The following is a 27,100-nucleotide window of genomic DNA, read 5'->3' on the forward strand; positions in this document are numbered from 1 at the left end:
AAAAACAAAGATGTAGTTTTGGCATGGGACTAGAAGTCAGGAGACCTGGGTTCTGTTCCTGACTATTCTACAGGCTTCTATTTGACCTTGAACCACCTGATCTTTCTATGTTCTAGGCCTTGTCTATACTTAAAATTTAGGTTGATGTAGGTATGGTGCTGAGGAGTATGAGAAATCCACACCCCAGAGCACCATAGCTATGCTGACCTAACCCCAGGAGTGACGTAGCTAGGTCGTTGGAAGAACAGTACTATCACTTGGGGAGGTGCTGTTCCTACAGCATTGGAAAAACCCCTTCCATTGCCGTAGGGTGTGTCTACACTATGGGTTATGTCCGCATAGTTATGGTGCCACCACTATGCCACTATAGTCCCTGCAGTGTACACGTGGTCCTGGTTTCCTCATTTATATTGTTGGGATAATAAGACTTCCTGAACTCATCTTGTTCTTGTGAGGATTAATTTATTAATGCTAGTAAAGCACTTTGATAAACTCAGATGGAAGACACTATAGAAGTGCAAATTATTCTTTATAATATATAAATATATGTGTGGCATATACTCTAGCTTGAGCACCATTATCAGGCCACTCATACCGATATACACTGGCAGAACACTTAGTCCTGTCTCCAGGCAGATCTCAGCCATCTAATTCCTTAGTTCTTATATTCAAATTTATACGGACAAGATGAAAATGGCGGGGTTCATATACCAGCCTCTGACAATCCTGATCATAGCACAAAATGGTACCATGAATCTCTTCATGTGTATATACTTTGTAAATATGACCTTTCATAATACTGTTTGAGAAGTGGAAGAAACTTATTGCATCAAACAGTATGACTCATTGTGCCAAAGGTATTCTTGACATCCAGTTGCACCTTCTACATCTTGTGATAATCTTCCTTCTGCTTAGCCCCCTGAATGATCTGATAAATTACTACAATGCACTTTGAACATCCTAACTCTCTAGAAACCCAATCCCGGGGTGGTGTGTGTGTGTGTGAGAGAGAGAGAGAGAGTGTGTTTATATTCTGCCCCTGGGAAGAAGGAAAAAAAGAAAGGATATGTTTGCTTTTTCTCTCTAGCTGGATTTTTACAACCTGAGAGGCTATAAAAAAGTTCTTCTGTCTTAAAGATATCCTTAAAAAAAACCTTATAATTGCAATCAAGTATTTTTCATTTAATCTTGTCACACTTCTCCATTGCTTTCACAGCTCTTTCCTCCTACAAGTTAATCTATATCTTTTGTACTTTCTGGGGTTTCCACACTTCTCTGTGCATTAATTAGGCAACAACCCACAACAGTGTTTTTCTGAATGATTATTGGATGCCTACTCTACAATCTATAGTAATTTTGCAGGTAGAAAATTTCGTGTAGTACTTTCAAGCTGTATTCAGCCTATGTGAGATGCTGGAAGCTGCTCAGTTACTTTCTCATCCTCCCCTTCCAGAATACAGGTTTCAGAGTGGTAGCTGTGTTAGTCTGTATCAGCAAAAACGTCGAGGAGTCCTTGTGGTACCTTAGAGACTAACAAATTTATCTGGGCATAAGCTTTTGTGGGCTAAAACCCACTTCATCAGATGCATGGAGTGGAAAATACAGTAGGGAGGTATAAATGCACAGCATATGAAAAGATGGGAGTTGCCTTATGAAGTGGGGGGGTTCAGCGCTAACGAGCCAATTCAGTTAAGGTGGAAGTGGGCTATTCTCTACAGTTGACAAGAAGAAGTGGAAATCACTTTTTTAATGCTAATGAGGCCAATGTAATCAAGGTGGCCCATTTCAAACAGTTGACAAGAAGGTGGGATTATCAGCAGGGGGAAATTCATTTTTATAGTGACCCATCCACTCCCAGTCTTTATTCAGGCCTAATTTGATAGTGTCCAGTTTGCAGATTAATTCCAGTTCTGCAGTTTCTCATTGGAGTCTGTTTTGAAGTTTTTTTGTTGAAGAATTGCCTCTTTTAAATCTGTTGTTGAGGTCCAGGGAGATTGAAGTGTTCTCTTACTGATTTTTGAATGTGATAATTCTTGATGTCAGATTTGTGTCCATGTATTCTTCTGCATAGAGACTGTCCGGTTTGGCCAATGGACATGGCAGTGGGGCATTACCAGCACATGATGGCACACATCACATTGGTAGATGTGCAGGTGAATGTGCCCCTAATGGTGTGACTGATGTGGTTAGGTCAGATGATTGTGTCCCTGGAATAGATATGCAGACAGAGTTGGCAATGGGGTTTGTTGCAGGGTTTGGTTCCTGGGTTAGTGTTTCTGTTGTGTGGTGTGTAGTTGCTGGTGAGTATTTGCTTCAGGTTGGGGGGCTGTCTGTAAGTGAGGACTGGCCTGTCTCCCAAGGTCTGTGAGAGTGAGGGATCGTCCTTCAGGATAGGTTGTAGATCCTTGATGCTCTGGAGAGGTTTTAGTTGGGGGCTGTAGGTGATGGCTAGTGGCGTTCTGTTGTTTTCTTCGTTGGGCCTGTCTTGTAGTAGGTGACTTCTGGGTACCCTTCTGGCTCTGTTAGTCTGTTTCTTCACTTCAACAGGTGGGTATTGTAGTTTTAAGAATGCTTTTAGAGATTTAAGAAGTTTTAGAGATCCTGTAGGGTTTGTCTCTGTCTGAAGGATTGGAGAAAATGCGGTTGTATCTTAGAGCTTGGCTGTAAGACACATGGATCATGCGATGTGGTCTGGATGAAAGCTGGAGGCATGTAGGTAAGTATAGTGGTCAGTAGGTTTCCGGTATAGGGTGGTGTTTATGTGACCATCACTTACTTGTACTGTAGTGTTCAGGAAGTGGATCTCTTGTGTGGACTGGTCCAGGCTGAGGTTGATGGTGGGGTGGAAATTCTTGAAATCATGGTGGAATTCCTCAAGGACCTCTTTCCCATGGGTCCAGATGATGAAGATGTCCTCAATGTAGTGCAAGTAGAGTAGGGGCATTAGGGGACGAGAGCTGAGCAAGCGTTGTACTAAGTCAGCCATAAAAATGTTGGCATACTGTGGGGCCATGCAGGTACCTGTAGCAGTCCTGCTGACTTGAAGATATAAATTGTCCCCAAATCTGAAATAGTTATGGGTAAGGACAAAGTCACAAAGTTCAGCCACCAGGTTAGCCGTGACATTATTGGGGATACAGTTCCTGACAGCTTGTAGTCCAACTTTGTGTGGAATGTCGGTGTAGGGGGCTTCTATATCCATAGTGGCCAGGATGGTGTTTTCAGGAAGATTACCGATGGATTGTAGTTTCCTCAGGAAGTCAATGGTGTCTTGAAGATAGCTGGGAGTGCTGGTAGCGTAGGGCCTGAGGAGGGAGTCTACATAGCCAGACAATCCTGCTGTCAGGGTGCCAATGCCTGAGATGATGGGGCGTCCAGGATTTCCAGGTTTATGGATCTTGCTTAGCAGATAGAATACCCCTGGTCGGGTTCTAGAGGTGTGTCTGTGTATATTTGTTCTTGTGCTTCTTCAGGGAGTTTGTTGAGCAGATGGTGTAGTTTCTTTTGGTAACCCTCTGTGGGATCAGAGGGTAATGGCTTGTAGAATGTGGTGTCAGAGAGTTGCCTAGCAGCCTATCGTTCATATTCTGACCTATTCTTGATGACTACAGCACCTCCTTTGTCAGCCTTTTTGATTATGATGTCAGAGTTGTTTCTGAGGCTGTGGATGGCATTGTGTTCTGCACGGCTGAGGTTATGGGGCAAGTGATGCTGCTTTTCCACAATTTCAGCCCGTGCACGTCGGCGGAAGCACTCTGTGTAGAAGTCCATCTGTTGTTTTGACCTTCAGGAGAACAGAGTATTTCTTCTCATGACTGGCTCCACACCAAACCAAGCTGCTGCAGTTTCTTGATTCATAATCAGCTTCTGTGAATGGTGACTGACCATTTAATTAGAGTAATACTGTAATATATTCCTAGAGTGGTCTTTTCTCATTGAGAATCCCCTTTTAATTATTTTCCACTTATCTATTTCAGATTATTATAAAGCCTTACCCAACAAAATCATGACATTTTTGTTGAAAAAATGATAAAATTTAAGAAACTATGCTCCAGAGTGTGGAGCATAGTTTAACCTATTAACTAAGATATTTTTGATATGATTAGCTTAGAAAATTATTTTGTTCTCTGAGAAATGGACAACATTCAGTATGATTTCACTTTAAAAGTAGTTTTCTTGTTGTTTCAGTTAGAAACATGTTTAAATCAGAGCACACGAGCTTATGCCACCTTTTCATTTCAGTTACTGTATACTGCCCCATGAGTAACAATGTTTAGGTACAGCAGTGGGAAGCTATTGGACAAGTAAACCTCTTACTAGTCAGGCTTCCTAGTCTCAAGTCTTTTTCAAGTGATAAAGCCAAGTTTTCATTTGCTAATACACAGGAGGTGGGGTTTGAGAACTATTTGCCGGAGGGGAAGAAGAGGGAGCTGATCATACAGACATTTTTAATTGCACTATCTACTACCTGTTAAAACTGAATAGTGTATCTATTTTTTCCCTCCCTAGGTTTTCTTATCAGTCCAAACATAGTACCACTTTGTAATTCCAGTTTTGCATTTCCACCAGTGTAACTCAGGAGTAATGCAGCAAACTGGGCTTGATATTTGTGTAGGCTATTATTGCCACACAAAAATCTTGTGCTCTCAGTAAGAGTTGCCAGAGGAAAGTGCACATCTGTGGACCTGTTTTCCTGCCCAGAGCCTTAGTTTTGTACAGACACAGGATGATTAGGGAAAAGCCAGTGTCCTGCCCTTCTGCAATTGTAAGCTGGTGCGATATATACCTACTTGGACCCGTATCCTGCAAAGACTTAAGCACATGCTTAACTTTACTCACTGTGAGTATAGTTCTGTTGCTATGTGAAGTACTGCATAATAAGTGAGCAGCCATGTTCTTCACTAAACTGAGTTCCTGAATGGTCTTGAGGTATAGCCTCATGTGTAAATTTCATTTTGTGAGTGTAATCTTGAAGTTGAAATAGTGAAGGCACATCTAACAAGAGGGAGGCCTGCTTCTGAGTAGAAAGTTCAAAACCTTGCATAGATGAAAGAAACCAATCTTTGTCACAATCTTCTTCCTGAGCATCCACTTGGAGCCCAACATCTAGCATGACATCTAAATTGCAGAAATGAGTTGTAAAAACCATCCAGTGTGAGGAGAGGATGGCATATCCTTTATAGGAATTAGTAAAGCCTCTGGGTTCATGAAAGTTCAGGGTTGAGTCTTTATGTGTGTTTGTTTGCTAGCAGGACATGGTGTGGCTGTCAAACCATGATGAGGACACAGTAGGTATGACCCCTGTGTCTGTTCCAACACTGAATACTGGATCCATTCTGTAACCAGCTGAATTGGTAAAACCAGTATCTAAAATTGCCATGGTGGAGATGAGTTTCTGGGCTAGAGGATTGGTGAAGTCATTCACATAGGCACTAAAGTCACTAAGAAGTATTAACATAGCAGATTTGATCGTAGCTTTCGGTTCCAGAAGGAAGCTGCTGGGATATCTGGAAGCTTATCAGGAGATCTGTAGATCACCAGAGTCCCTCTGCTGGAGTTGTCTTGAAAGGTCCCCCCTTCGGTTGACAGGAAAACATAACTTTGCTGAAATGGCCTTTGGGAAGATTGCTCACCTCCTGAAACATGCTCCATCTTTTCAAAACACCTAAACCTTTATTTTTAAACGCACTGTTTTTTTTTTAATGACTTCAGTCAGCCCCATATTTATCTTCCTCATTTTGCAACTTTGTGTATCACCCCCCTCATACCCATTTGTCCTATTTCTTTCCAATTATACGTTGGTGTGTTTCTAGAAATGCTGTGGGTTTTTAAAATTTTATTGTAAAAGTCAACTTTTTAAGTAAAAAATACCGTGGGAGTGTTCTCCATTGAGTGCAAGCCATGGTCAGATTGGGGGAAAAGATGGTGGTATCACTCTCCCAGTTCCACACATTGGAAGCACCAAAATGAGATGACACTCACAGGCGATGGGCAGATGTTCAAAATGTGATGATAGAATCATAGAAGATTAGGGTTGGAAGAGACCTCAGGAGATCATCTAGTCCAACCTCCTGCTCAGAGCAGGACCAACCCCAACTAAATCATTGCTGCTATAGCTTTGTCAAGCTGGGCCTTAAAAACCTCTAAAGATGGAAATTCCACCACCTCCCTAGGTAACCCATTCGTGTGCTTCCACCCTTCTAGTGAAATAGTTTTTCCTAATATCCAACCTAGATCCTCCCCACTGCAACTTGAGACCATTGCTTCTTGTTCTGTCATCTGCTACCACTGAGAACAGCCTAGCTCCATCCTCTTCGGAATCGCCCTTCAGGTAGATGAAGGCTGCTATCAACTCCCCCCTCACTCTTCTCTTCTGCAGACTAAATAACCCCAGTTCCCACAGTCTCTCCTCGTAAGTCATGTGCCTCAACCCCCTGATCATTTTCGTTGCCCTCTGCTGGACTCTCTCCAATTTGTCCACATCCTTTCTGTAGTGGGGGCCCCAAAACTGGATGCAGTACACCAGATGTGGCCTCACCAGTGCCGAATAGAGGGGAATTATCACTTCCCTCAGTCTGCTGACAATGCTCCTACTAATGCAGCCTGATAGGCCGTTAGCCTTCTTGGTGACAAGGGCACAGTGTTGACTCATATCCAGCTTCTTGTCCACTGTAATCCCCAGGTCCTTTTTTGCAGAACTGATCATGGGAGACTCTGAGCTCCACTAGGCTTCTTGAACAGGGCTGCTCCTCCATGGAACTTGAATGTGCCCACAGACTTGGCTCCTTCTTGATTTGGGGGAGGGTGCAAAAGGGTGGGGACAAGTCACAAATTCACTAGAAGGAGATGTCTCTCACCATAAATTGTGGGTATCTGTGATTCTTCCTCCTTTTTTTACATGAGGGATTAAATAGTTAACAATGTAATGTTTAAATTACCGTCATTGGACATATGAACTAAAGCCTCAACTGAGATGAATGGGACAGTTCACACCCCTTAAAGCTATTGTTCCAGGCTCTCTTCAGACTTATCTCTGCATTGGTGACACCTGGGTCACATTTTTGAGAGATAATACTCTGTCTTAGAATGAAAGCTGAGATTCTGGAGAAGATAGCAGCAGCTTCAGAGAGGTGCAGGTACAGTGTATGGTCATGTGCCAACTGAGTCCTGCATGTGAACAGACTTTAGGCCCTGGGAGGCTGACAGAGAGCTTGACCCAGTTAAATTAAAGCTGCAGGGGGATGGCCAGCGTGGAATCTGCTCTAGGGCAGCTTTGCTCTGCCACACTCCTCCTCTCCTCCCTTGACACAACCCTGCCTCTCCTTGTGTTGGCCTCAAGTATTCGTGGCAGCAGAGTCAGTGCAGGAGATACCACTGGTTTTGGGCTCACCAACTTTCCTTCTACACAGGGGAATTCTCCAGTTGCTCTAAGTTAACTTGGCTGAGTTGAGAATCCAGCCCTATGCTGCTATTATTTTTTACTATTATTTATTACATTCATAAGTAAGAAATCAGGCTTCTAAGACGCGGTTAAATTTCTTAACTTTGCTCTGTAGTGAATAAGGAGATACTATGGGAAGGCACAATGGGTATGTGTTTTGGTCAGTGTACCAGTCTTCCCATAATGCTAAGGATCTATGTTAAAAGGCCAAGGATAAGAAATCTAGGTTTGATAATGGTATAATAAGAGTAAATTTAAATCCCTTACCCCACCTGGAATTAATGTTATAATTGATTATATAACTTGGTTTAGCTAAGCCTGGTGATTCGCTGTTTCCAATTTTTCTTGTTTTGTTACAATAACTGTTCACTTGTTTTGTTACCAGTGATTTTAGTTTTTGGGGAAATAGCCAAACAAACTCCACAAGGCTACACGTTTGTATCAGCTTTATTTTATCCAGTTTTCCTTTCTCATGAACAAGGAGCTTTTATAGAAGAATCTGACCTCAAACAGAAAAAATGCCATACTAGAAGCTTTCTCTTTCTGAGCGTCTCTTGTCATCAACAATGTAAGACACCACGTTTCTTTTTCCTTGATCATAGCAGTCCAGAAGAAATTATTAATAGCAATAGTGTGTAAATTCCTGTGAACTGTGCTACAAAAGGAGCCTTTTCGTTTCATAATAATCTTCATGGAATCACATAGTTGAGTCATGTATATGTGTGTCCTATGAACAGATTTAGTGATTTCGGCTCTTTTCTTGGAACTCCTTAATATTCCCATCAGAGTCCTGTGGATTTCCATTTCTACATGCACACTCAGACATCTCTCAGTCTGTATTGCAGTCATCACCCTTTCAGCCATGGAAGACTTGACAGACTCTGTTCTCTTCAAAGCGTATTAAAGCTGCTCCTTGAATGGCCAGAAGACAGCTCTGTGGAACAAGGTGGGGCATTTCTTCTTGAGGGCACGTTCCGCTGATTTGGGAAATGAGAGAGGAGGATTGGAAGCAGCCAGATGTTTCTCATGAGCAGGGAGTACTACCAGTAAGGCCAGTTTTGTGCATCTGTGGTAAATTCATATAGTATCTGATCCTACTTCCTTTGAATCCCACTTTACAGATGGGGCATTGAGGCACAAAGGGATTAAATTAATTGCCGAAGGACACACAGGAAGTCTGTGGCAGAGCTGAGAACAGAGTCCCAGTCTAGTGCCTTAGCCACAAAACCCACGTTTGAAAACTACTTTGAGATTGGCGGATGTGCTCTATAATTATCATGACTAGATATGAGAGGAAACCCCAGCACAGCATCACCCAATTAAAGACACCTCTGGGAAATGGTGCAGACATAGATCCACAAAGTTGGACAAGATATAAACTCCTTAAGCCTTAGACCCTTCTGTGTACTTACATATTTGAATACCTATATACTGTAACTTCCATAACCTCATTTTGAAATTGTATATCACCTGAAATACTGTCCTGTTTAACCTAATGAAAATTGCGTTGTCAACAAACTGAACATAATCTGTTTCCATCTGCATTGGTTTCATTGCTATCCAAACTGTCAACAAAGAAAAATGAGCGCTAAAAGCTTCACCAATCAAAACCAAGCAAAATAATAATATTGCAAATATATGTATTCTTCTGCCTGTCTTTATGCTTAGGTTACTGTACAGTCAATCTGAAGGAGGGCAATTTCTCTTTTAGGGTAGCTCCACCTTTACCAGAAGTGTCAATTGCTTTGTTCTTTTTAAAAGATTTCATTAAGCTTGATACAAGTGTTTTCTCAATGCATTTGCTTCTAGCAGAATTGTTGAATAAGAACTAATAACTCCTAATGAACATGCAATATAGATTAAATGAAAAGGTGTGTGCATTGCAGCATTGGCCGTAGGCAGATATTTGTACTCCACCACCATGGTGGTATGGTATTTGGTATGGTATTTTATTTCTCTCCACCTATAAAGCCAAGTGTCTTAGTCACCATGAATCCACTGTACAGGCCTCAAAGAGAGAAAAAAATATATAGTTAGGACCCCTTAACAATTACCTAAAATAGTTTTTCAATATGTCATAATCCTGTGATTTTCAGGTCTAATATTTCATAACCTCCCATCCAAGTGATGTGTTTCCCCTTTGGAAAGTATTTCCAAAAGTATTAAAACTCCCTTCTCTAGATCTAATGGGTCACAAGATGTTGAACTATAAACTTATTGCTGGTCTAGGACTGAATATTGCCCATCATTCTAGACCAGTGTAAAGATTTTTATTTTGGTTGAACCTGTTGGCCTATCCTTAATTTTTTCCAAGGGAAGAGTTCTGGTTGGTATTGGAAATGTAGGCCTCAGCCCACAGTTGATAGTGAACGGGTGCAGTGGTCCACTCCTGAAGATCATAATGCAGAATTGGGGTCCTAATGGAGAATAGGTTGACTTGTTTGTTTCACACCTAACCTTGATTTTTGTATTGAGATTTTTTTCGTTACTATAGAAATGTGTGTGTCTGCTGAGGGATCAAAAATGAGGTTTGCATGCATCACTACCTTTTTCTTCTTTTTTTTTTCGAGGTTGTGGATGGAGGGAAACTTGTGCATTAGTAATTTGTTTTTTCAATGCAGAACATTTGAGACCTGTATTACTGTGTACCATGCTCTTTCTTTCTTTCTTTCTTTCTTTCTTTCTTTCTTTCTTTCTTTCTTTCTTTCTTTCTTTCTTTCTTTCTTTCTTTCTTTCTTTCTTTCTTTCTTTCTTTCTTTCTTTCTTTCTTTCTTTCTTTCTTTCAACTGCTGTTGAAAAATTAACCTGAAAAAAAAAATATTCAGAAAAAAGCATTTTTATCTCAAGTTTCCATGGAGCCTGATTAAGAAAAGCGAAGGGATGGGACAGGCATCATGTACAGTTTTTCTTGCTCTATTTAATTTTTGAGACAAAGAACATATTTATTAAGGTATAAAGCTTATTTTCTTTAAGGTAACAGTAACCAGTATAGAAGGACCTCACAAATAAATTATATCTATCTATCTATATATATAGTTGTGTGTGTGTGTGTGTGTGTGTGTTTAGTTCATTACAAAAAATAGTGATGCCAAAAGTCCCTCTGCAAAGCTCTGGCTCTGATTATTATATTGGGATGGAAACTGATTTCCAACCAGTATTTGATTCCCAAGTCACTGGCAATATAGGTAAGCATTACAGCATGTGTGTGTTATCAATGGACACACTCTTCTTCCTGGTGGTAGGAGAGGCTTAATTCTTTTTTTTTTTTTGTATAAATCCCTTTCTAGGAGTTAGAGTTACATACAACACAGTAACCATTTCTGATCAAAAGTAAAATATTTGTTTTGAGATTTCCAGGCATACTTTTAGTTCATTCAGTTTGCTCTTCGGTTTGGTCTTGTGCATTAAACCTTCCTTAGTGTAGTTAAATATTTTCATTGTAGCTTCTACATAAGGTGGCTGCTCATAGTATTTAATAGTGCAGAGTGCTCATGACTGTCTAGTTTTAGTATTGTAAAGGTATTTCATGTTATGCTAGTCCAAAAGAAAAGAGGTACAAAAAATAGAACATTTGGTCCATACTGATCAAGACAATATGTCTTTTGTCTGGAATGTCTGTGGTAGAATTACGTCTGCTAATGGTTTTTATTAACTGACTCTTATTTTCTCTAAATTTTAAGTGATGACCTTTCACTCCTTGGGGATGAAATTGCTGCAGAGGCAGAGCTTTCAGTCCTTCAGGAGTTATCCTGAAATCCTCCAAAGAAAATCTCTTCTTCTTTTCTCTGGAAGGTTGGATGGTTAGTTGGTAGCCATAACACAGGGCATGATGGGATAAGAAGGAAGAAGGGTGAATTCAGGAATGAGAATAACCATTCAAGGGAAAATTAATTGTGTCATTTCATAAAGATATTTGTGTTAAATCGGGACAACACTAGTTACATAAAACTGCCAAACAAAAAGAGGTATTTTCTCATTTTTCTACCTCAGAAAATGATCATACGTACCAGGTGCCTTAATAAGAAAGGCTTGTGTCTTTGCAAACTAGATTATCGTTTGTCTTTTATAACGCTCCACTAATGTACTTGGTGCTGAACAGACAGAAGACAATGGACTCAATTCTCTTTTCATGTGAGCTGATTTTACACTGGCCCAATTTCTTCAATAGAATTATAGCTGATTTACACAGATATGAGAAAGGAATTGGAGCCAGGTTCCCAGCTCCAAGAGCTTAAAATCAAGATCTACCAAAGGTGTATTTCACCTTGTTATTGTTGGTTTGTATTTATAAAACATCCTAAGTGTATAAGGTTGTGAGAACAGTCAGGTTCTAGGACTCTGCATAAAGCTGCAGAGCTATTTCTGCTGATGCACCTGAACCAGGTAGTTCCTGTAATCTCCAATCCAGCAATAAAAGAAAGGTGTGAGCCTTCCACTGCTTCAAAATAAACTGGGGGCAGGTATAGAGAGAAACCCCAGGAACAGGCAAACACACAGGAAAAAACGGGCAAGCGCAGGAGAGGTTTCTTATTTTGCTTAAGGTTAATAATGAAGACAAATACCAGGAATGGGGTGATTTTGTACACCATCCAGCACATGTGGTGTTGAGGGCCTTCTGCCTACCCCCAGTGGTACTTTACTAAGGTTGCCAACCCTCCAGGATTGACCTGCAGTCTCCAGAAATTTAAGATTAATCTGTATTTAAAGATTATGTCATGTGAGGAAACCTCCAGGAATACATCCAGCCAAAATTGGCAACCCTACGCTTTGCACATGTGTAAAGTAAATTCAGTCACAGCTCCAAAATGTGTAGTCAAACTCTTTTATAACCAAACTCTCTTTTCCATATAAAAGAGATCTAAACATGTTTTACATGGAAACATCTACCTGAATTTTTGAACCCTGTTTGTGGTCAATGTTACCGTGAATGCACAAGGAATTTTTGTGCATGTAATTCGCCCATACATAAACAGGAGATAAGAGCCATCAGTGTCCTTAAAAGATTCCTCCAGTGAATAGTTTTGCTGTATTTCATTCAGTGCTGCAGACAAAACCTGGTGGAAGTCTCTTGTTACATTCCTTCCCCTCCCCCCCCCCCCGATATCCACATAAAAATGTAAATTAAAAAATGGCTTTAAATAATTTTTGAACAGCTGCTTTTGTTGCTGGGTTAAATAATTTCTAGCAATTATGTTTAAAGACTTTGTTCCCACTTCAAAAGAAATGCACAATAACCTACAGGAACAGAAAAAAGAACACGCTAGCATGTCCACCACTTTGTGAGAGTCACTAGGGCTTTGATCCTTCAAACATTTACACAAGTGTTCAAGTTTAAACACATTAGTAGTCCAATTGGCTTCAGTGGGACTACTTGTGAGCAAATGTTATTTGAAGTAGCAAAATTCATGTTGAAAGGTTTCAGAGTAGCAGCCGTGTTAGTTTGTATTCGCAAAAAGAAAAGGAGTACTTGTGGCACCTTAGCGACTAACAAATGTATTTTGAGCATAAGCTTTCGTGAGCTACAGCTCACTTCATCGGATGCATTCAGTGGAAAATACAGTGGGGAGATTTATATACATAGAGAACATGAAACAATGGGTGTTACCATACACACTGTAATCAGAGTGATCACTTAAGGTGAGCTATTACCGGGGGGGGGAAACCTTTTGTAGTGATAATCAAGGTGGGCCATTTCCAGCAGTTGACAAGAACATCTGAGGAACAGTGGGAGGTGGGGGTGGGAGGGGGGATAAACATGGGGAAATGGTTTTACTTTGTGTAATGACCCATCCACTCAAAGTCTCTATTCAAGCCTAAGTTAATTGTATCCAGTTTGCAGATTAATTCCAATTCAGCGGTTTCTCGTTGGAGTCTGTTTTTGAAGTTTTTTTGTTGAAGTATTTCCACTTTTAGGTCTGTAATCGAGTGACCAAAGAGATTGAAGTGTTCTCCAACTGGTTTTTGAACGTTATAATTCTTGACGTCTGATTTGTGTCCATTTGTTCTTTTACATAGAGACTGTCCAGTTTGGCCAATGTACATGGCAGAGGGGCATTGCTGGCACATGATGGCATATATCACATTGGTAGATGTGCAGGTGAACGAGCCTCTGATGGTGTGGCTGATGTGATTAGGCCCTATGATGGTGTCCCCTGAATAGATATGTGGACACAGTTGGCAACGGGCTTTGTTGCAAGGATAGGTTCCTGGGTTAGTGGTTCTGTTGTGTGGTGTGTGGTTGCTGGTGAGTATTTGCTTCAGGTTGGGGGGCTGTCTGTAAGCAAGGACTGGCCTGTCTCCCAAGATCTGTGAGCGTGATGGGTCGTCCTTCAGGATAGGTTGTAGATCCTTGATGATGCATTGGAGAGGTTTTAGTTGGGGGCTGAAGGTGACGGCTAGTGGCGTTCTGTTATTTTCTTTGTTGGGCCTGTCCTGTAGTAGGTGACTTCTGGGTACTCTTCTGGCTCTGTCAATCTGTTTCTTCCCTTCAGCAGGTGGGTATTGTAGTTGTAAGAATGCTTGATAGAGATCTTGTAGGTGTTTGTCTCTGTCTGAGGGGTTGGAGCAAATGCCTGTTGTATCGTAGAGCTTGACTGTAGACAATGGATCGTGTGGTGTGGTCTGGATGAAAGCTGGAGGCATGTAGATAGGAATAGCAGTCAGTAGGTTTCCGGTATAGGGTGGTGTTTGTGACCGTTGCTTATTAGAACCGTAGTGTCCAAGAAGTGGTTCTCTTGTGTGGACTGGTCCAGGCTGAGGTTGGTGGTGGGATGGAAATTGTTGAAATCATGGTGGAATTGCTCAAGGGCTTCTTTTCCATGGGTCCAGATGATGAAGATGTCATCAATGTAGCGCAAGTAGAGTAGGGACATTAGGGGACGAGAGCTGAGGAAGCGTTGTACTAAGTCAGCCATAAAAATGTTGGCATACTGTGGTGCGATGCGGGTACCCATAGCAGTGCCGCTGATTTGAAGGTATACATTGTCCCCAAATGTGAAATAGTTATGGGTGAGGACAAAGTTCAGCTACCAGGTTTGCCGTGACGTTATCGGGGATACTGTTCCTGACAGCTTGTAGTCCATCTTTGTGTGGAATGTTGGTGTAGAGGGCTTCTACATCCATAGTGGCCAGGATGGTGTTTTCAGGAAGATCACCGGTGGATTGTAGTTTCCTCAGGAAGTCAGTGGTGTCTTGAAGATAGCTGGGAGTGCTGGTAGCGTAGGGCCTGAGGAGGGAGTCTACATAGCCAGACAGTCCTGCTGTCAGGGTGCCAATGCCTGAGATGATGGGGTGTCCAGGATTTCCAGGTTTATGGATCTTGCTTAGCAGATAGAATACCCCAGGTCAGGTTTCCAGGGGTGTGTCTGTACGGATTTGTTCTTGTGCTTTTTCAGGAAGTTTCTTGAGCAAATGCTGTAGTTTCTTTTGGTAACCCTCTGTGGGATCAGAGGGTAATGGCTTGTAGAATGTGGTGTTGGAGAGCTGCCTAGCAGCCTCTTGTTCATATTCCGACCTATTCATGATGACGACAGCACCTCCTTTGTCAACCTTTTTGATTATGATGTTGCAGTTGTTTCTGAGGCTGTGGATGGCATTATGTTTTGCATGGCTGAGGTTATGGGGCAAGTGATGTTGCTTTTCCACAGTTTCAGCCCGTGCACGTCGATGGAAGCACTGTATGTAGAAGTCCAATTCATGTTGACAGTGTAACCTCAACTCTCACTGTTCTCTTCCTTTTGGAGAGAAGTGGGAAGGAGGGGGCAACAGACGGAAAAAATCCCAGAAAATCAGCTGCCATTTTTCTCTTTTCTCTAATACCTAATCTTGCCATCACCTGAAAAAAAATTATATAAAACTACTAATAAAAGTTGTACAGTTGAAAACAAAAACTCCAAAAATAAGAGTGCAATTTAAGCTCCTATAATTGTTAAGGCCAATCTTGGTTTCAGATTTTACCCCAGAATCCAGTAAACTGCATGCTATACCATGTAGGCTGATCTGAATTTGAGTTCTGATTTTCTTGGTCCAGCAGGAGCTTGGGTGCTCTGTGAGGTAGCCTCCGAGCACTGAAGGGTAATGGGGATCAAGGATGTATTTACACTCCTAAAAGTATTTAAATTATATCTATCATATTCTGTATGAATAAAATATGGCCTATCAGTGGGACACATTTTGTTTAATTCCTACTCTGGAATCAGTAGACTATGGTAAGCCTTCTAGTAAAAGTTCAAAAATTGCATCCGTATGTTTATATGGATAGACATTTGTGTAATGGAAAACTGCAGTGTATGTGTGTGTTTGTGCACATATCCACTTCATAAACCTCATGGTCTTTTTTCTCCCCCTCTCCTTGCTATCTCTTTGTGAGCAGTTTGTCAATGTGCACTGTCATCTCCAGATTTAACTCTTGTTAGACAGCTAACACACTTTAAAAGCAAATATTCTAAAGCTGCTTTCAAATATATATTGGGTGAAAAAATTTCTTTTAATTGAACCATCCTATCAGATTGAAATGGACAGTGTTGTACAGTCAATACAAATTCCCATGGGATCTGAGGCTCTGATGTATGAAAAGATTAGGGTTCAAGAGAATCTGGCTTTCCATCTTTGAATGTCATGAGAGAGGGTTGAGAGGGTTCTCTGAAGCTCATTGCCCCTAACTGGTCCAACATACCAAGAGTTTGCTGACCTTTCTAATACTCTGCAAGGCCTGTCTATTCCCACAGAGGTTGTTCTGAAGGGATTTATGGTTCTTTTATGTGGGGAAAGTTAGGCATTGTGCCACTTAGTAAAACTTTTTGTTTTCAAGATATTGTGCTTGAGTAAGAATGTTTTGATTTAATGTATTATTACAAATTGAAATAGATAAAAGTAAATATAGAAAAGAGGAGAATGAGTGAGGACACCAGTAATGAAGTTAAGTGGGGACAGACTGCAGAATAGATGAGAGTAGCAATGTGGAAGAGGAGGAGCCTAGTGGTATGATACCCACAACTCTGTGCCCCTCTGGAAGGAGGGGGAGAGAGTATTCCATTAAGTCAAATTTGTTGTTTTAGTGGAAAAGAATTGAATGGGGAATTCTTTTTATTGTTCTCAGTGCAAGGAATTGTGGCCTTATGAGTAATACTAATGAGGTTCTATTCTCTGTTCTGCAAGAGGTTTCCTGTATGACCTTGGGGAAGTCATTTAATTTCTCCTGGGCTCTGTTTCCCTATCTGTAAAATAGGGATAATTATACTTCCCTTCCCCAGAGAAGTGTTGTGAGAGTAATTTAATTAATGTTTGTGAAGTGCTTGGATACCACAGTAATGAGCACCATGGAAAAGTCAGTGCACTTTTAAAAACACACTTGTATAGAAAGCTTTATGGATTCACCTCTGCATTAATAAGTGTAAATAATAAAACAATTTGTCTCTTTTAACTGTTGGAATAATAAGAATATTAACATGCTTGCCTGGGCCACATCTGCCAGAGTTAAAGGTGAGGATAAAATGTTTTAATTTTTTGTTTGTTCTAAAATACAGACCCTCCTTCTGAGAAAACAAGTAAAATAGCTTCTGTTGACCCTCCTGATGTGCTCAGCCAATCACAGACAAAGAAAAATATCATGTGACCTTTCCCAGCAAATACAGCTCAAACTTGAAATGCACCAGTACTCAAAATTTAGTCGGACATCCAGCAAAAACAATTTTTTGTTCTCACTAGCTCTGGCTAACATTTATGGAACAAATTCAAAATAAATTCAAGTGAATGAATGAATGCTTGTTAACAAATTAGGATCAAATGTAAAGTTTTGCAGAGCCCTAATTGTTAATGTGTCTTCAAATTTATTTATTTTTCTTTGCGGAGAAGGTATCCATCTGTACTGCTCCCCATCACTGTAATATCTTGAGTCTTTTCCATTTGAAATCACCCTGTCCTTCCAGTACAGTTTACATATGATAAATAACTATAAATACGTGCTCAAAAGGTCATTGGTAGATTTGTCATGGATCCACAGGATTGGTGCTACACCCCCAGTTTTGGAACAGTCTCTTGGAGAAACCCCTTTGATGTGCCAGATCCTAAGGGAACTCACTCTTCCTTCAGTGTAGGCCATGCGGCCTCACCACCTCTGTGAAACTGAACCTCTGGGCTTCAGCGCTCTTGCTGCACTCTGGGAGTGCTGTTCAGCAAGGCCAACTAAGATACTCTCCTGGTTAGAGACTGGTACACTTTCTGAGGTAAATGCACCACCCCAAGCATTTACAGTGACACTTAACCAATGTTTTCCAAATGGTAGGGTTTATTAGTCAACTGGGACACAGCATTGAAAGGCCTTACGTTTTCCTAGAGAAATGAAGGTTAAAGATAGTCCATTCTGGTCAGCCCAGAGCAATCCACCAAGCCAAGCTGTAGTGAACTCCGTTTCCAGGATCTCTGCTTCTCTCTTTCTCTCTGACTTCTTCCTTCTTTAGTTGGGCTCCCAGGTGAGAGAGCTCTCAAGCTTCTTCCAGAGCCAATGTATCCCTCATCTCATATTTTCCAGTCCTTTGTTCTCGAGTTGGGGTCTCTGCTAAGCTTCTCTACTGACAGTGTCAGTCTATGAGTCATTGGAGTATCGTCTCTCTGGTCGCCTTGTTGATTTGGGTTGGTTTTAGCCAGTTCCTTAATGACTCTATTCATTCCACCTTGACAGAGAGGGCCAGCAGTTGATGTTCTAGAGGTTTGGGTGTATACATGTTCTAGTTGGTAACATTTGGAATCCTTCTCACATTATACTCTTACATATTTTGGTCGTAAAAAGGCAACTTTTTATTAATTAAGCATTACTTTAGTTGTGACTGGATGTCTTCACTGTTTGGATATAGTATTGGCCTTTGTTAGTGTTGTCTGTAATTAAGAGTGATTGTTATTTATTAGTGGTTGAGTGCTGACAGGTTGCTCAGCTCTGTACAGAATAAGTTGCTTAATTCATGCAACAATTTCATGTTTGTGTTCTGTGAATATTTTGGTTTGACGATGTGTCCTTATTGGATGTCTTGCAGGTACAGGAGAAAGTGGCAAAAGCACATTCATCAAACAGATGAGAATCATCCATGGATCAGGATACTCTGACGAAGACAAAAGGGGTTTCACAAAACTCGTGTATCAGAATATATTTACAGCAATGCAAGCTATGATCAGAGCTATGGATACACTCAAAATCCCATACAAGTATGAACACAATAAGGTGAGATTTCTGTTTAAATACGCAGCTGAATGCTTTCCACTTTTATATACTAGGGAATGTGTGGAAAGGCTTTAAAACTCATACAGTTGCTTCATGGCATTTAAGTTATGCTGTACTTAACGTTTAGATGAAACATCTTGCAGACAGCAGATTGTATGGAAGGTTGATGCATAGAACCACATCCTGACTCCTGGCTCTCTTCCCTTTGCACTGCTCTGGCTGCACAAACAGGGCAGAGCTATCCTTAACAAGACATCCAGGGAGTCACCTGATATAGGGAGTGTTTTTGGGCTGGCTGGGGGCATTGTCAGGAGCAGAGTGGAGTTTGATTGTCATGCTCTGAGGCCTTGTCTACACTACGAAATTAGGTTGAATTTATAGAAGTCGGTTTTGTAGAAACCGTTTTTATACAGTTGATTGTGTGTGTCCCCACACAAATGCTTTAAGTGCATGTAGTCGGCGGAGTGTGTCCACAGTACCGAGGCAACCGTCGACTTTTGGAGCATTGCACCGTGGGTAGCTATCCCGCAGTTTCTGCCACCCATTTGAATTCTGGGTAGAAATCCCAGTGCTTGATGGGTCTAAAACATTGTTGCGGGTGGTTCTGGGTACATATCGTCAGGCCCCTCTTCTCTCCCTCCCTCCATGAAAGCAAGGGCAGACAATCGTTTTGCGCCTTTTTTCTTGAGTTAGCTGTGCAGACACCATACCACGGCAAGCATGGAGCCTGCTCAGCTAACCATCACCGTATGTCTCTGGGTGCTGGCAGATGCGGTACTGCATTGCTACACAGCAGCAGTTTATTGTCTTTTGGCAGCAGACAGTGGGGTATGACCGGTAGCCATTGTCGACGTAGTCCAGGGTGCTCTTTTAGCCGACCTCGATGAGGTCAGGGGCGCCTGGGCAAACATGGGAGTGACTCAGCCAGGTCATTTCCCTTTTAAGTTTCATCTCATGGCGATTCAGTCCTACCGGCAGTACACTGTCTTTTAATCTGCAGCCAGAAGAAGACGATGGCCAGCAGTCATACTGCACTGTCTTCTGCCGAGCACCCAGGATATGACGATGGCTAGCAGTCGTACTGCACAGTCTGCTGCCAGCAAGATGTATAAAGATAGATGAAGTGGCTCAAAACAAGAAATAGACCAGATTTGTTTTGTATTCATGTTCTCCTCCCTCCCTCTTTGAAATCAACGGCCTGCTAAACCCAGTTTTGAGTTCTATCCTTGAGGTTTTGAGTTCTGTCCTTGAGGGGGCCATTCTGTTTCTTGCAAAGCCACCGCCTTTGTTGATTTTAATTCCCTTTAAGCCAACCCTGTAAGCCATGTTGTCAGTCGCCCCCTCCCTCCGCCAGAGCAACAGCAGACAATCGTTTCACGCCCTTTTCCCTGGATTGCCCGAGCAGGAGCAGACACCATAGCACAGCAAGCGTGGAGCCCGTTCAGCTCACAACAGCAGTTATGAGCATTGTAAACACCTCGCGCATTATCGTGCAGTTTATGCAGAACCAGCACCTGAAAAACCAGGCGAGGAGGCGATGGCAGCGCGGTGATGAGGACATGAACACACTTTTCTCTAAAACTGTGTTCCCCCACAATTTGGAGATCATGGTGTTAATGGGGCAGGCTCATGCTATGGAACGCCGATTCTGGGCCCGGGAAACAAGCACAGAGTGGTGGGACTGCATAGTGTTGCAGGTCTGGAATGAGTCCCAGTGGCTCCGAACCTTTTGCATGTGTCAGGGCACTTTCATGGAACTTTGTGACTTGCTTTCCCCTGCCCTGAAGCGCAAGAATACCAAGATGAGAGCAGCCCTCTCATCGAGTGGCAATAGCCCTGTGGAAGCTTGCAACGCCAGACAGCTACCTGTCAGTTGGTAATCAATTTGGAGTGGGCAAATCTACTTTGGGGGTTGCTGTGATGCAAGTAGCCAACGCAATCATTGAGCTGCTGCTATCAAAGGTAGTGACTCTGGGAAATTTTCAGGTCATACTAGATGGCTTTGCTGCAATGGGATTCCCTAACTGTGGTGGCGCTATAGATGGAATGCATATCCCTATCTTGGGACCGGACCACCAGGGCAGCCAGTACATAAACCACAAGGGGTACTTTTCAATGGTGCTGCAAGCACTGGTGGATCACAAGGGACGTTTTACCAACATCAACTTGGGATGGCCGGGAAAGGTTCATGACGCTCGTGTCTTCAGGAACTCTGGTCTGTTTAAATGGCTGCAGGAAGGGATTTACTTTCCAGACCAGAAAATAACTGTTGAGGATGTTGAAATGCCTATAGTTATCCTTGGGGACCCAGCCTACCCCTTAATGCCCTGGCTCATGAAGCTGTACACAGGCACCCTGGACAGTAGTCAAGAGCTGTTCAACTATAGGCTGAGCAAGTGCAGAATGGTGGTAGTGTGTGCATTTGGACGTTTAAAAGGTTGCTGGCGCAGTTTACTGACTCGGTCCGACCTCAGCGAAACCAATATTCCCATTGTTATTGCGTTTGTTGTGTGCTCCACAATCTCTGTGAGAGTAAGGGGGAGAAGTTTATGGCAAGGTGGGAGGTTGATGCAAATCGCCTGGCCGCTGAATACACGCAGCCAGACACCAGGGCAGTTAGAAGAGCACAGCAGGAAGTGGTGCGCATCAGAGAAGCTTTGAAAACCAGTTTCGTGACTGGCCAGGGTACTGTGTGACACTTCTGTTTGTTTCTCCTCGATGAAAACCTGCCCCCTTGGTTGACTCTAATTCCCTGTAAGCCACCCGCCCCCCTCCCACCTTCGATCACCGCTTGCTTGCAAAGGAAATAAAGTCACTATCATTTAAAAAACGTATTTTTTCTTAATTGATTATAAAAATAGGGAGATAACTCACAAGGTAGCCCGGGTGGGGTGTGGGAGGAGGGAAGGAAAAGGCCACTTTAAAACTTGTTGAATGCCAGCCTTCTGTTGCTTGGGCTGTCCACTGGGGTGGAGTGGTTGGGTGCCCGGAGCCTCCCCCCCCGCCGCGTTCTTGGGCATCTGGGTGAGGAGGCTATGGAACTTGGGGAGGAGGGAGGGGCTACAGCAGCAGTCTGCTGCCATTCATGAACCTTCACCAGATGCTGGAGCATGTCTGTTTGATCCCGCAGTAGTCCCAGCGTTTCCTCATGCCTCCTCTGATCTTCCTGCCACCACCTCTCCTCACGTTCATTGGCCACCGTCCTGTACTCTGCTATTGTGACCCTCCACACAGCTCTGTTAGTGCTGGACGACTGCATGAGCTCAGAGAACATTTCATTACGCGTGCGTTTTTTTCGCCGCCTTATCTGAGATAGCCTTTGGGACGGAGGAGGGAGGCTTGAAACATTTGCAGCTGCTGGAGGAAAAGAAGGGAGTGAAGTATTTTAGAAGATACATTTTACAGAACAATGGCTATACTCTTTCACAGTGAACAACACTATTCATATTACGTAGCAGATGTGATTTTGGTACAAGGTCACATTTTGCATCTTATATTGAGTGCCTACGGCTTTGGTGTTAGAGATCACACACGCAGGGCCAGGCAACAGAATTCGGCTTGCAGGCGGCCATGGTAAGCCATAGTCTTTCGGCTTCTGCAACCTTCATAAGAGCAGCCCCCTCCTTTCCCATACCAAGCAAAGTCCGTTGAATTGGCCATTTAGTGCTGCAGTTTTCCTGTTAACGTGCAGCAGCAGAAACCAAACTAACCCCCCATCCAGTTCTCTGGGATGATCGCTTTTTCCCTCCCCCCACTGCCTGGCTGGTATCAGGGAAGATCCCTGCTAGCCAAACGCGAACAGCTCATCGCCAATGGCCTCCCTCTCCCACCGCGTGGCTAACTGCGGGGAGGATTTCTTTTCAGCCAAAGGCAAACAGCCAAGTAGGAACGGGCACCTCTGAATGTCCCCTTAATCAAATTCCTGTATTTCAACCAGGTTACCATGAACGATATCAGTCTCCTGAGGATAAAACAGAGAGATAAAGAACGGATGTTGCTCGAATGCCAGCAAACACCAGGACCATACGCTGCCAGGCTTTGTCATGCAATGATACCAGATTATGTGCTACTAGCATGGCGTGGTAAAGTGTCCTACCATGGAGGACGTAATAAGGCTACTCTCCCCAGAAACCTTCTGCAAAGCCTTTTAGAGTACCTCCAGGAGAGCTTCATGGAGATGTCCCTGGAGGATTTCCGCTCCATCCCCAGACACGTTAACAGACTTTTCCAGTAGCAGTACTGGCCACGAATGCATCCCAAGTCCCCATCCTCAGGGCTACTTAATCATTAAAAAATCCTTGCTTTTATAACATGTATTTTATTTTAAAAGGTACACTCACCAGAGGTCCCATCTCTGGCTTCGTTGGGTTGGGAGGGTATTTCAGTCAGGGTGATAAAAAGATCCTGGCTGTCAGGGAGAACGGTGTGCTGTGTGCTCTCCCCAAGCTCGTCCTCCTCCTCCTCATCTTTCCCATCTGCAAAATTCTCAGCCATGGCGGAGAGTACCCCATCATCAGAGTCCACAAACAGGGGTGGGTTAGTGGTGGCAGCCACCCCTAGAATTGCATGCAGCTCAGCATAGAAGCGGCATGTCTGGGGCTCTGTCCCGGAGTGTCCGTTTGATTCTTTGGTTTTCTGGTATGCTTGTCTCAGCTCCTTAAGTTTCACGCGGCACTGTGTTGCGTCCCTGATGTAGCCTCTGTCCCTAATGGCCTCTGAGATTTTTTGAAATGTTTTGGCATTTCATCTTTTGGAACGTAGTTCTGATAGCACGGATTCCTCTCCCCATACAGCAATCAGATCCAGTACCTCCCATTCAGTCCATGCTGGAGCTTTTTTTCAACTCTGGTACTGCATGGTCACCTGTGCAGATGAGCTTGCCTGGCCAAACAGGAAATGAGATTCAAAAGTTCCCGGGGCTTTTTTCTGTACACCTGGCCAGTGCATCCGAATTCAGAGTGCTGTCCAGAGTGGTCACAATGGTGCACTGTGGGATAGCTCCCGGAGGCCAATACCTTCGTATTGTGTCCACACTAACCCTAATTCGAAACGGCGTTGTCGATTTCAGCGCTAATCCCCTCGTCGGGGAGGAGTACAGAAATCGGTTTTAAGAGCCCTTTATGTTGAAAAAATGGCTTCGTTGTGTGGATGGGTGCAGGGTTAATTTGGATTTAACGCTGCTAAATCCGACACAAACTCAAAGTGTAGACCAGGCCTGAGATTCTTGGAACCATCTTCCTTCCCATTCTCCCACCCTTGGTTCCATGCAGAGCATGGCTCAGCCAGACCTGGAGATCTGCTCCATAATATTTAAAATATTGATAAAATAGGGCTTTATCTATAAGTAGGGCTAAATTGTTATACAAGCTAAACTTGTTTGCATATGTTACTTTAAAATGTTGTTTCAATGCTATATATTTTGGAAACTCAAACTAATATCAAATTGGGAGTGAGTGCATGTGTATGTCATTGCTATTAAATCATACTTCTTGACACAAACTGACAAACAAACAAATTAAATTGAGGCTGATGACATCACTGAAATTCACAACATTTGTGCTTTATATGAAAAGGGAAAATCTATGTAAGCATTTGTCAGGTTTTATATAGCTAAACCTGAGTTCTTTCTGACCATTTTTTAATTTATTTTTAAAAAGAAAAAGATATTTTAAAATTTTTAAATACTTCAATGAAAGGCAGTAAAACTCCCAATATTCATCAGAACATGTGGTTAGAGAACAGGACTGGAACATAGAAGCTAGGGGTCAAATGCAACTCCCGCTGACTCCCCTGGAAGTTATCTGTATTTGAGAATTTGCCTCCTGGATTCTAATCCTGGTTTTGCTACTGGCTCACTATTTAACATTGAGCAAGTCTCTTAAGCAGAGAAGAGGTTTTTTTTCCGATAAGGAGAATAAAAGTGAGATAATATTTGCTTACCTTTGAATAGATTTTTAAAGTATTTTAATGAAAAAGTATTATTTTAAGGCATAAATACAGGTTTGAGCAATTTTTTCTTAAAAACAAAACAAAAAACTCTTGAATTTGATCTAATAGCATCTCTTTGTAGCTGCTGGGAATGTTCAAAAACCTTAGTGTTTTGCTGCTACAGCAAAGAATCAAAAGAGATTATTTGTAATATCCATAATCTCCCAGGGGTTTTGTTATCAAAGTCTCTCACCTTTCAGTGAGAGTTTCTTTCTTGCAATGGTGGCTAGATATGGTCCTAATGATTCAATTATTTTTTCTCTGAAGTGTATGTTTCTTCTTGTGAAGTCAATTACTCTGCTTATTTAATCGTGCTGTACAAAAATGAGATTAACTCTTGCCAGTCACTCAGATATTCTTTTTCTTTCGTATTTGTTGTTTAAATACCCAAAACGTCAAAGAGCAAGGAAATCCACAGACTAACCCTTCATTAACCAGAAACATCAGGATTTAATAAACTGGTGTTAAGGTGGACACCCACTGTGTTTGAAATATATGAGGTTTAATTATTAAAGGTGAACTGCAAATACAGCATCCAAAATACCATCGACTTCAGCAATAGGGGGTATTGAGTCTGCTGTGGCTTGCTAGTGTAGACAAGACCAAACCATTTTTAATCAGAATTTGGAAACTCTCTACCTAAACTAGTTGTTGTTTTCTTGTATGAGTTCTAGTTGGCTGAGTATGTTATCTTAGGTGAGTTTAATGAAAGGCATATCAGAGCCTGTGTGGTGTTAATGATTATTGTACTTACTCTTATGTAAAATCCTAGGTACTTTTAAGGGCCAGATTCTGATACCCTTACTCTCCCGAAATCGACACAAATTGTTCCATTGACTTTGATGGGGCTACGTGTGACGTAAGCCACAACCCAGCAGGAGTAAGAATATATGGATCGGATCCTAAATTTATAGGACAATGCACAATTTCCTTAGGGACTCCTTTCATATAAAAATATAAGTGACACTACAGTTGTTTCAAAATCATGCCTAACTATTGAGGGACATGATCTACCAAATTTACATTTTGTAGAAAAGGTCACTTTAAAACAATGAACTCCGATCAGACTCCACTTCAAGTCTGCTGAAAATAAACTCATTACCCTTGCATCCTAAAAAACACAGGAAGGGCACTTCCTATTAACTTGAATCTCGTATCAGGAAATCCTATCTCTAGAGATTTTCTTCAAGTTTGAGTAACAGCCTATTTTTAGCTCACAACTTGTTTTGCCCCTTCTGTTTTGAAATAAAACTGCACAGCTTCCAATTCCCAGTAACTCTGATTGTGCTTAAAGACATGAGAATAGCTGGCCCTTGTTCATTATATGCTACAGACTGTGGGTTGGATCTAGAGGGCATAGCAGGGGTATTTTCTGTCTCAAGGGTTTCTCCATCCATTGTTCAGGAGGCTCAAAATCTGGGGATGTTTTGGACTTCTGACTGCTCCTGCAATATCAGTTGATGCCAGTGGGGAAAAAATGCTGGCCTTCCCTTCCCACCTCTGCAGTGTCTACCTAAATAGGCAGTTGGGACCGTTATGATAATCTAGGCCTCTGTGACTTCTAGACTGGATAACTGTAATATGTTCTATGATGAGCCACTTGGAAGAGGCCGCTAATGTAGAACATGCCTGCCTGCCTACTAAGCAGGGTTAGCCACAAAATACATATTAGGTAATTTCTTCAGGAACTGCATAGACTTCCTAATAGACTGCATAGACTTAACTGTGCAATTAACAAAGGTGATTCTGATCTTGGCTGTTTGTAAGACTCATTGCCATGGTGGTGGAAGTCAGCTGAGAGCCTCAAGCTAGGTATCTAGAATGAAATGTCTTAGAGCTTGTGGTAGGAGATTCTGTCATGCAAGGCCTTGACACCAGAATTCTTTCCCCCTGCTAGTCTGACAGAATTTGAGTTCTTTTGAGGTTTAGGGTATTGGGTGCGGCTTGTTTCTTCACTCAGGATATTGCATGACATGGGGAGTGGTGATTTGTGGGTTGGCATTTAGTTTGTTTTTGGAGAAAGTTTATTGTTTTTCCTTTATATCTTGAAACTAAAAGTTGAAGTAATTGTGGTGGTTTTTTAAACTTTATAACAAGTCAAGATGCATGTACAATTAAGCTCATTTTATAAATTAAAGATAAGCCTAAATTTCATATGCAGAAATGCATAGGCAATTACCAGGATTACATTCAGAAATAGGGTTTTGCATCCATACATGGCTCATCAGGAATCTAAATGGCAACATGTACCTGAAAATCCACTGTGTGAGCTACAACAGTAATCATTGCATATGCAGCTAGAGACATCCAAGTTCACTCTCATGTTTTACATTCAGAACGTAGGCCTGTCTTTCAGAAATTTGGCCATGTGTGTCTCGGCTCCTGTCAATGGTGCGGTCAGCTACAAAGTTCAGCGTAGCATTATTAGCCAGTATTCTCACCTATAACTTCTTCTCAGA

At 42.1% G+C, this 27,100-nt stretch overlaps 1 protein-coding gene across 1 annotated transcript in view; it reads left to right on the forward strand.

The window, feature by feature from the left end:
* Positions 1-27,100, forward strand: part of LOC140911645 (guanine nucleotide-binding protein G(q) subunit alpha) — a 230,984-nt gene that overhangs the window by 51,213 nt on the left and 152,671 nt on the right. Inside the window, exon 2 of the mRNA XM_073345099.2 lies at positions 18,469-18,653. Coding sequence (XP_073201200.1) covers positions 18,469-18,653 — 185 coding nt within the window. The remainder of the gene's footprint in view (positions 1-18,468; positions 18,654-27,100) is intronic.

The sequence above is a fragment of the Lepidochelys kempii genome, chromosome 5, assembly GCF_965140285.1.
Source record: "Lepidochelys kempii isolate rLepKem1 chromosome 5, rLepKem1.hap1, whole genome shotgun sequence".
In the NCBI taxonomy this organism is placed as follows: Eukaryota; Metazoa; Chordata; order Testudines; family Cheloniidae; genus Lepidochelys; species Lepidochelys kempii.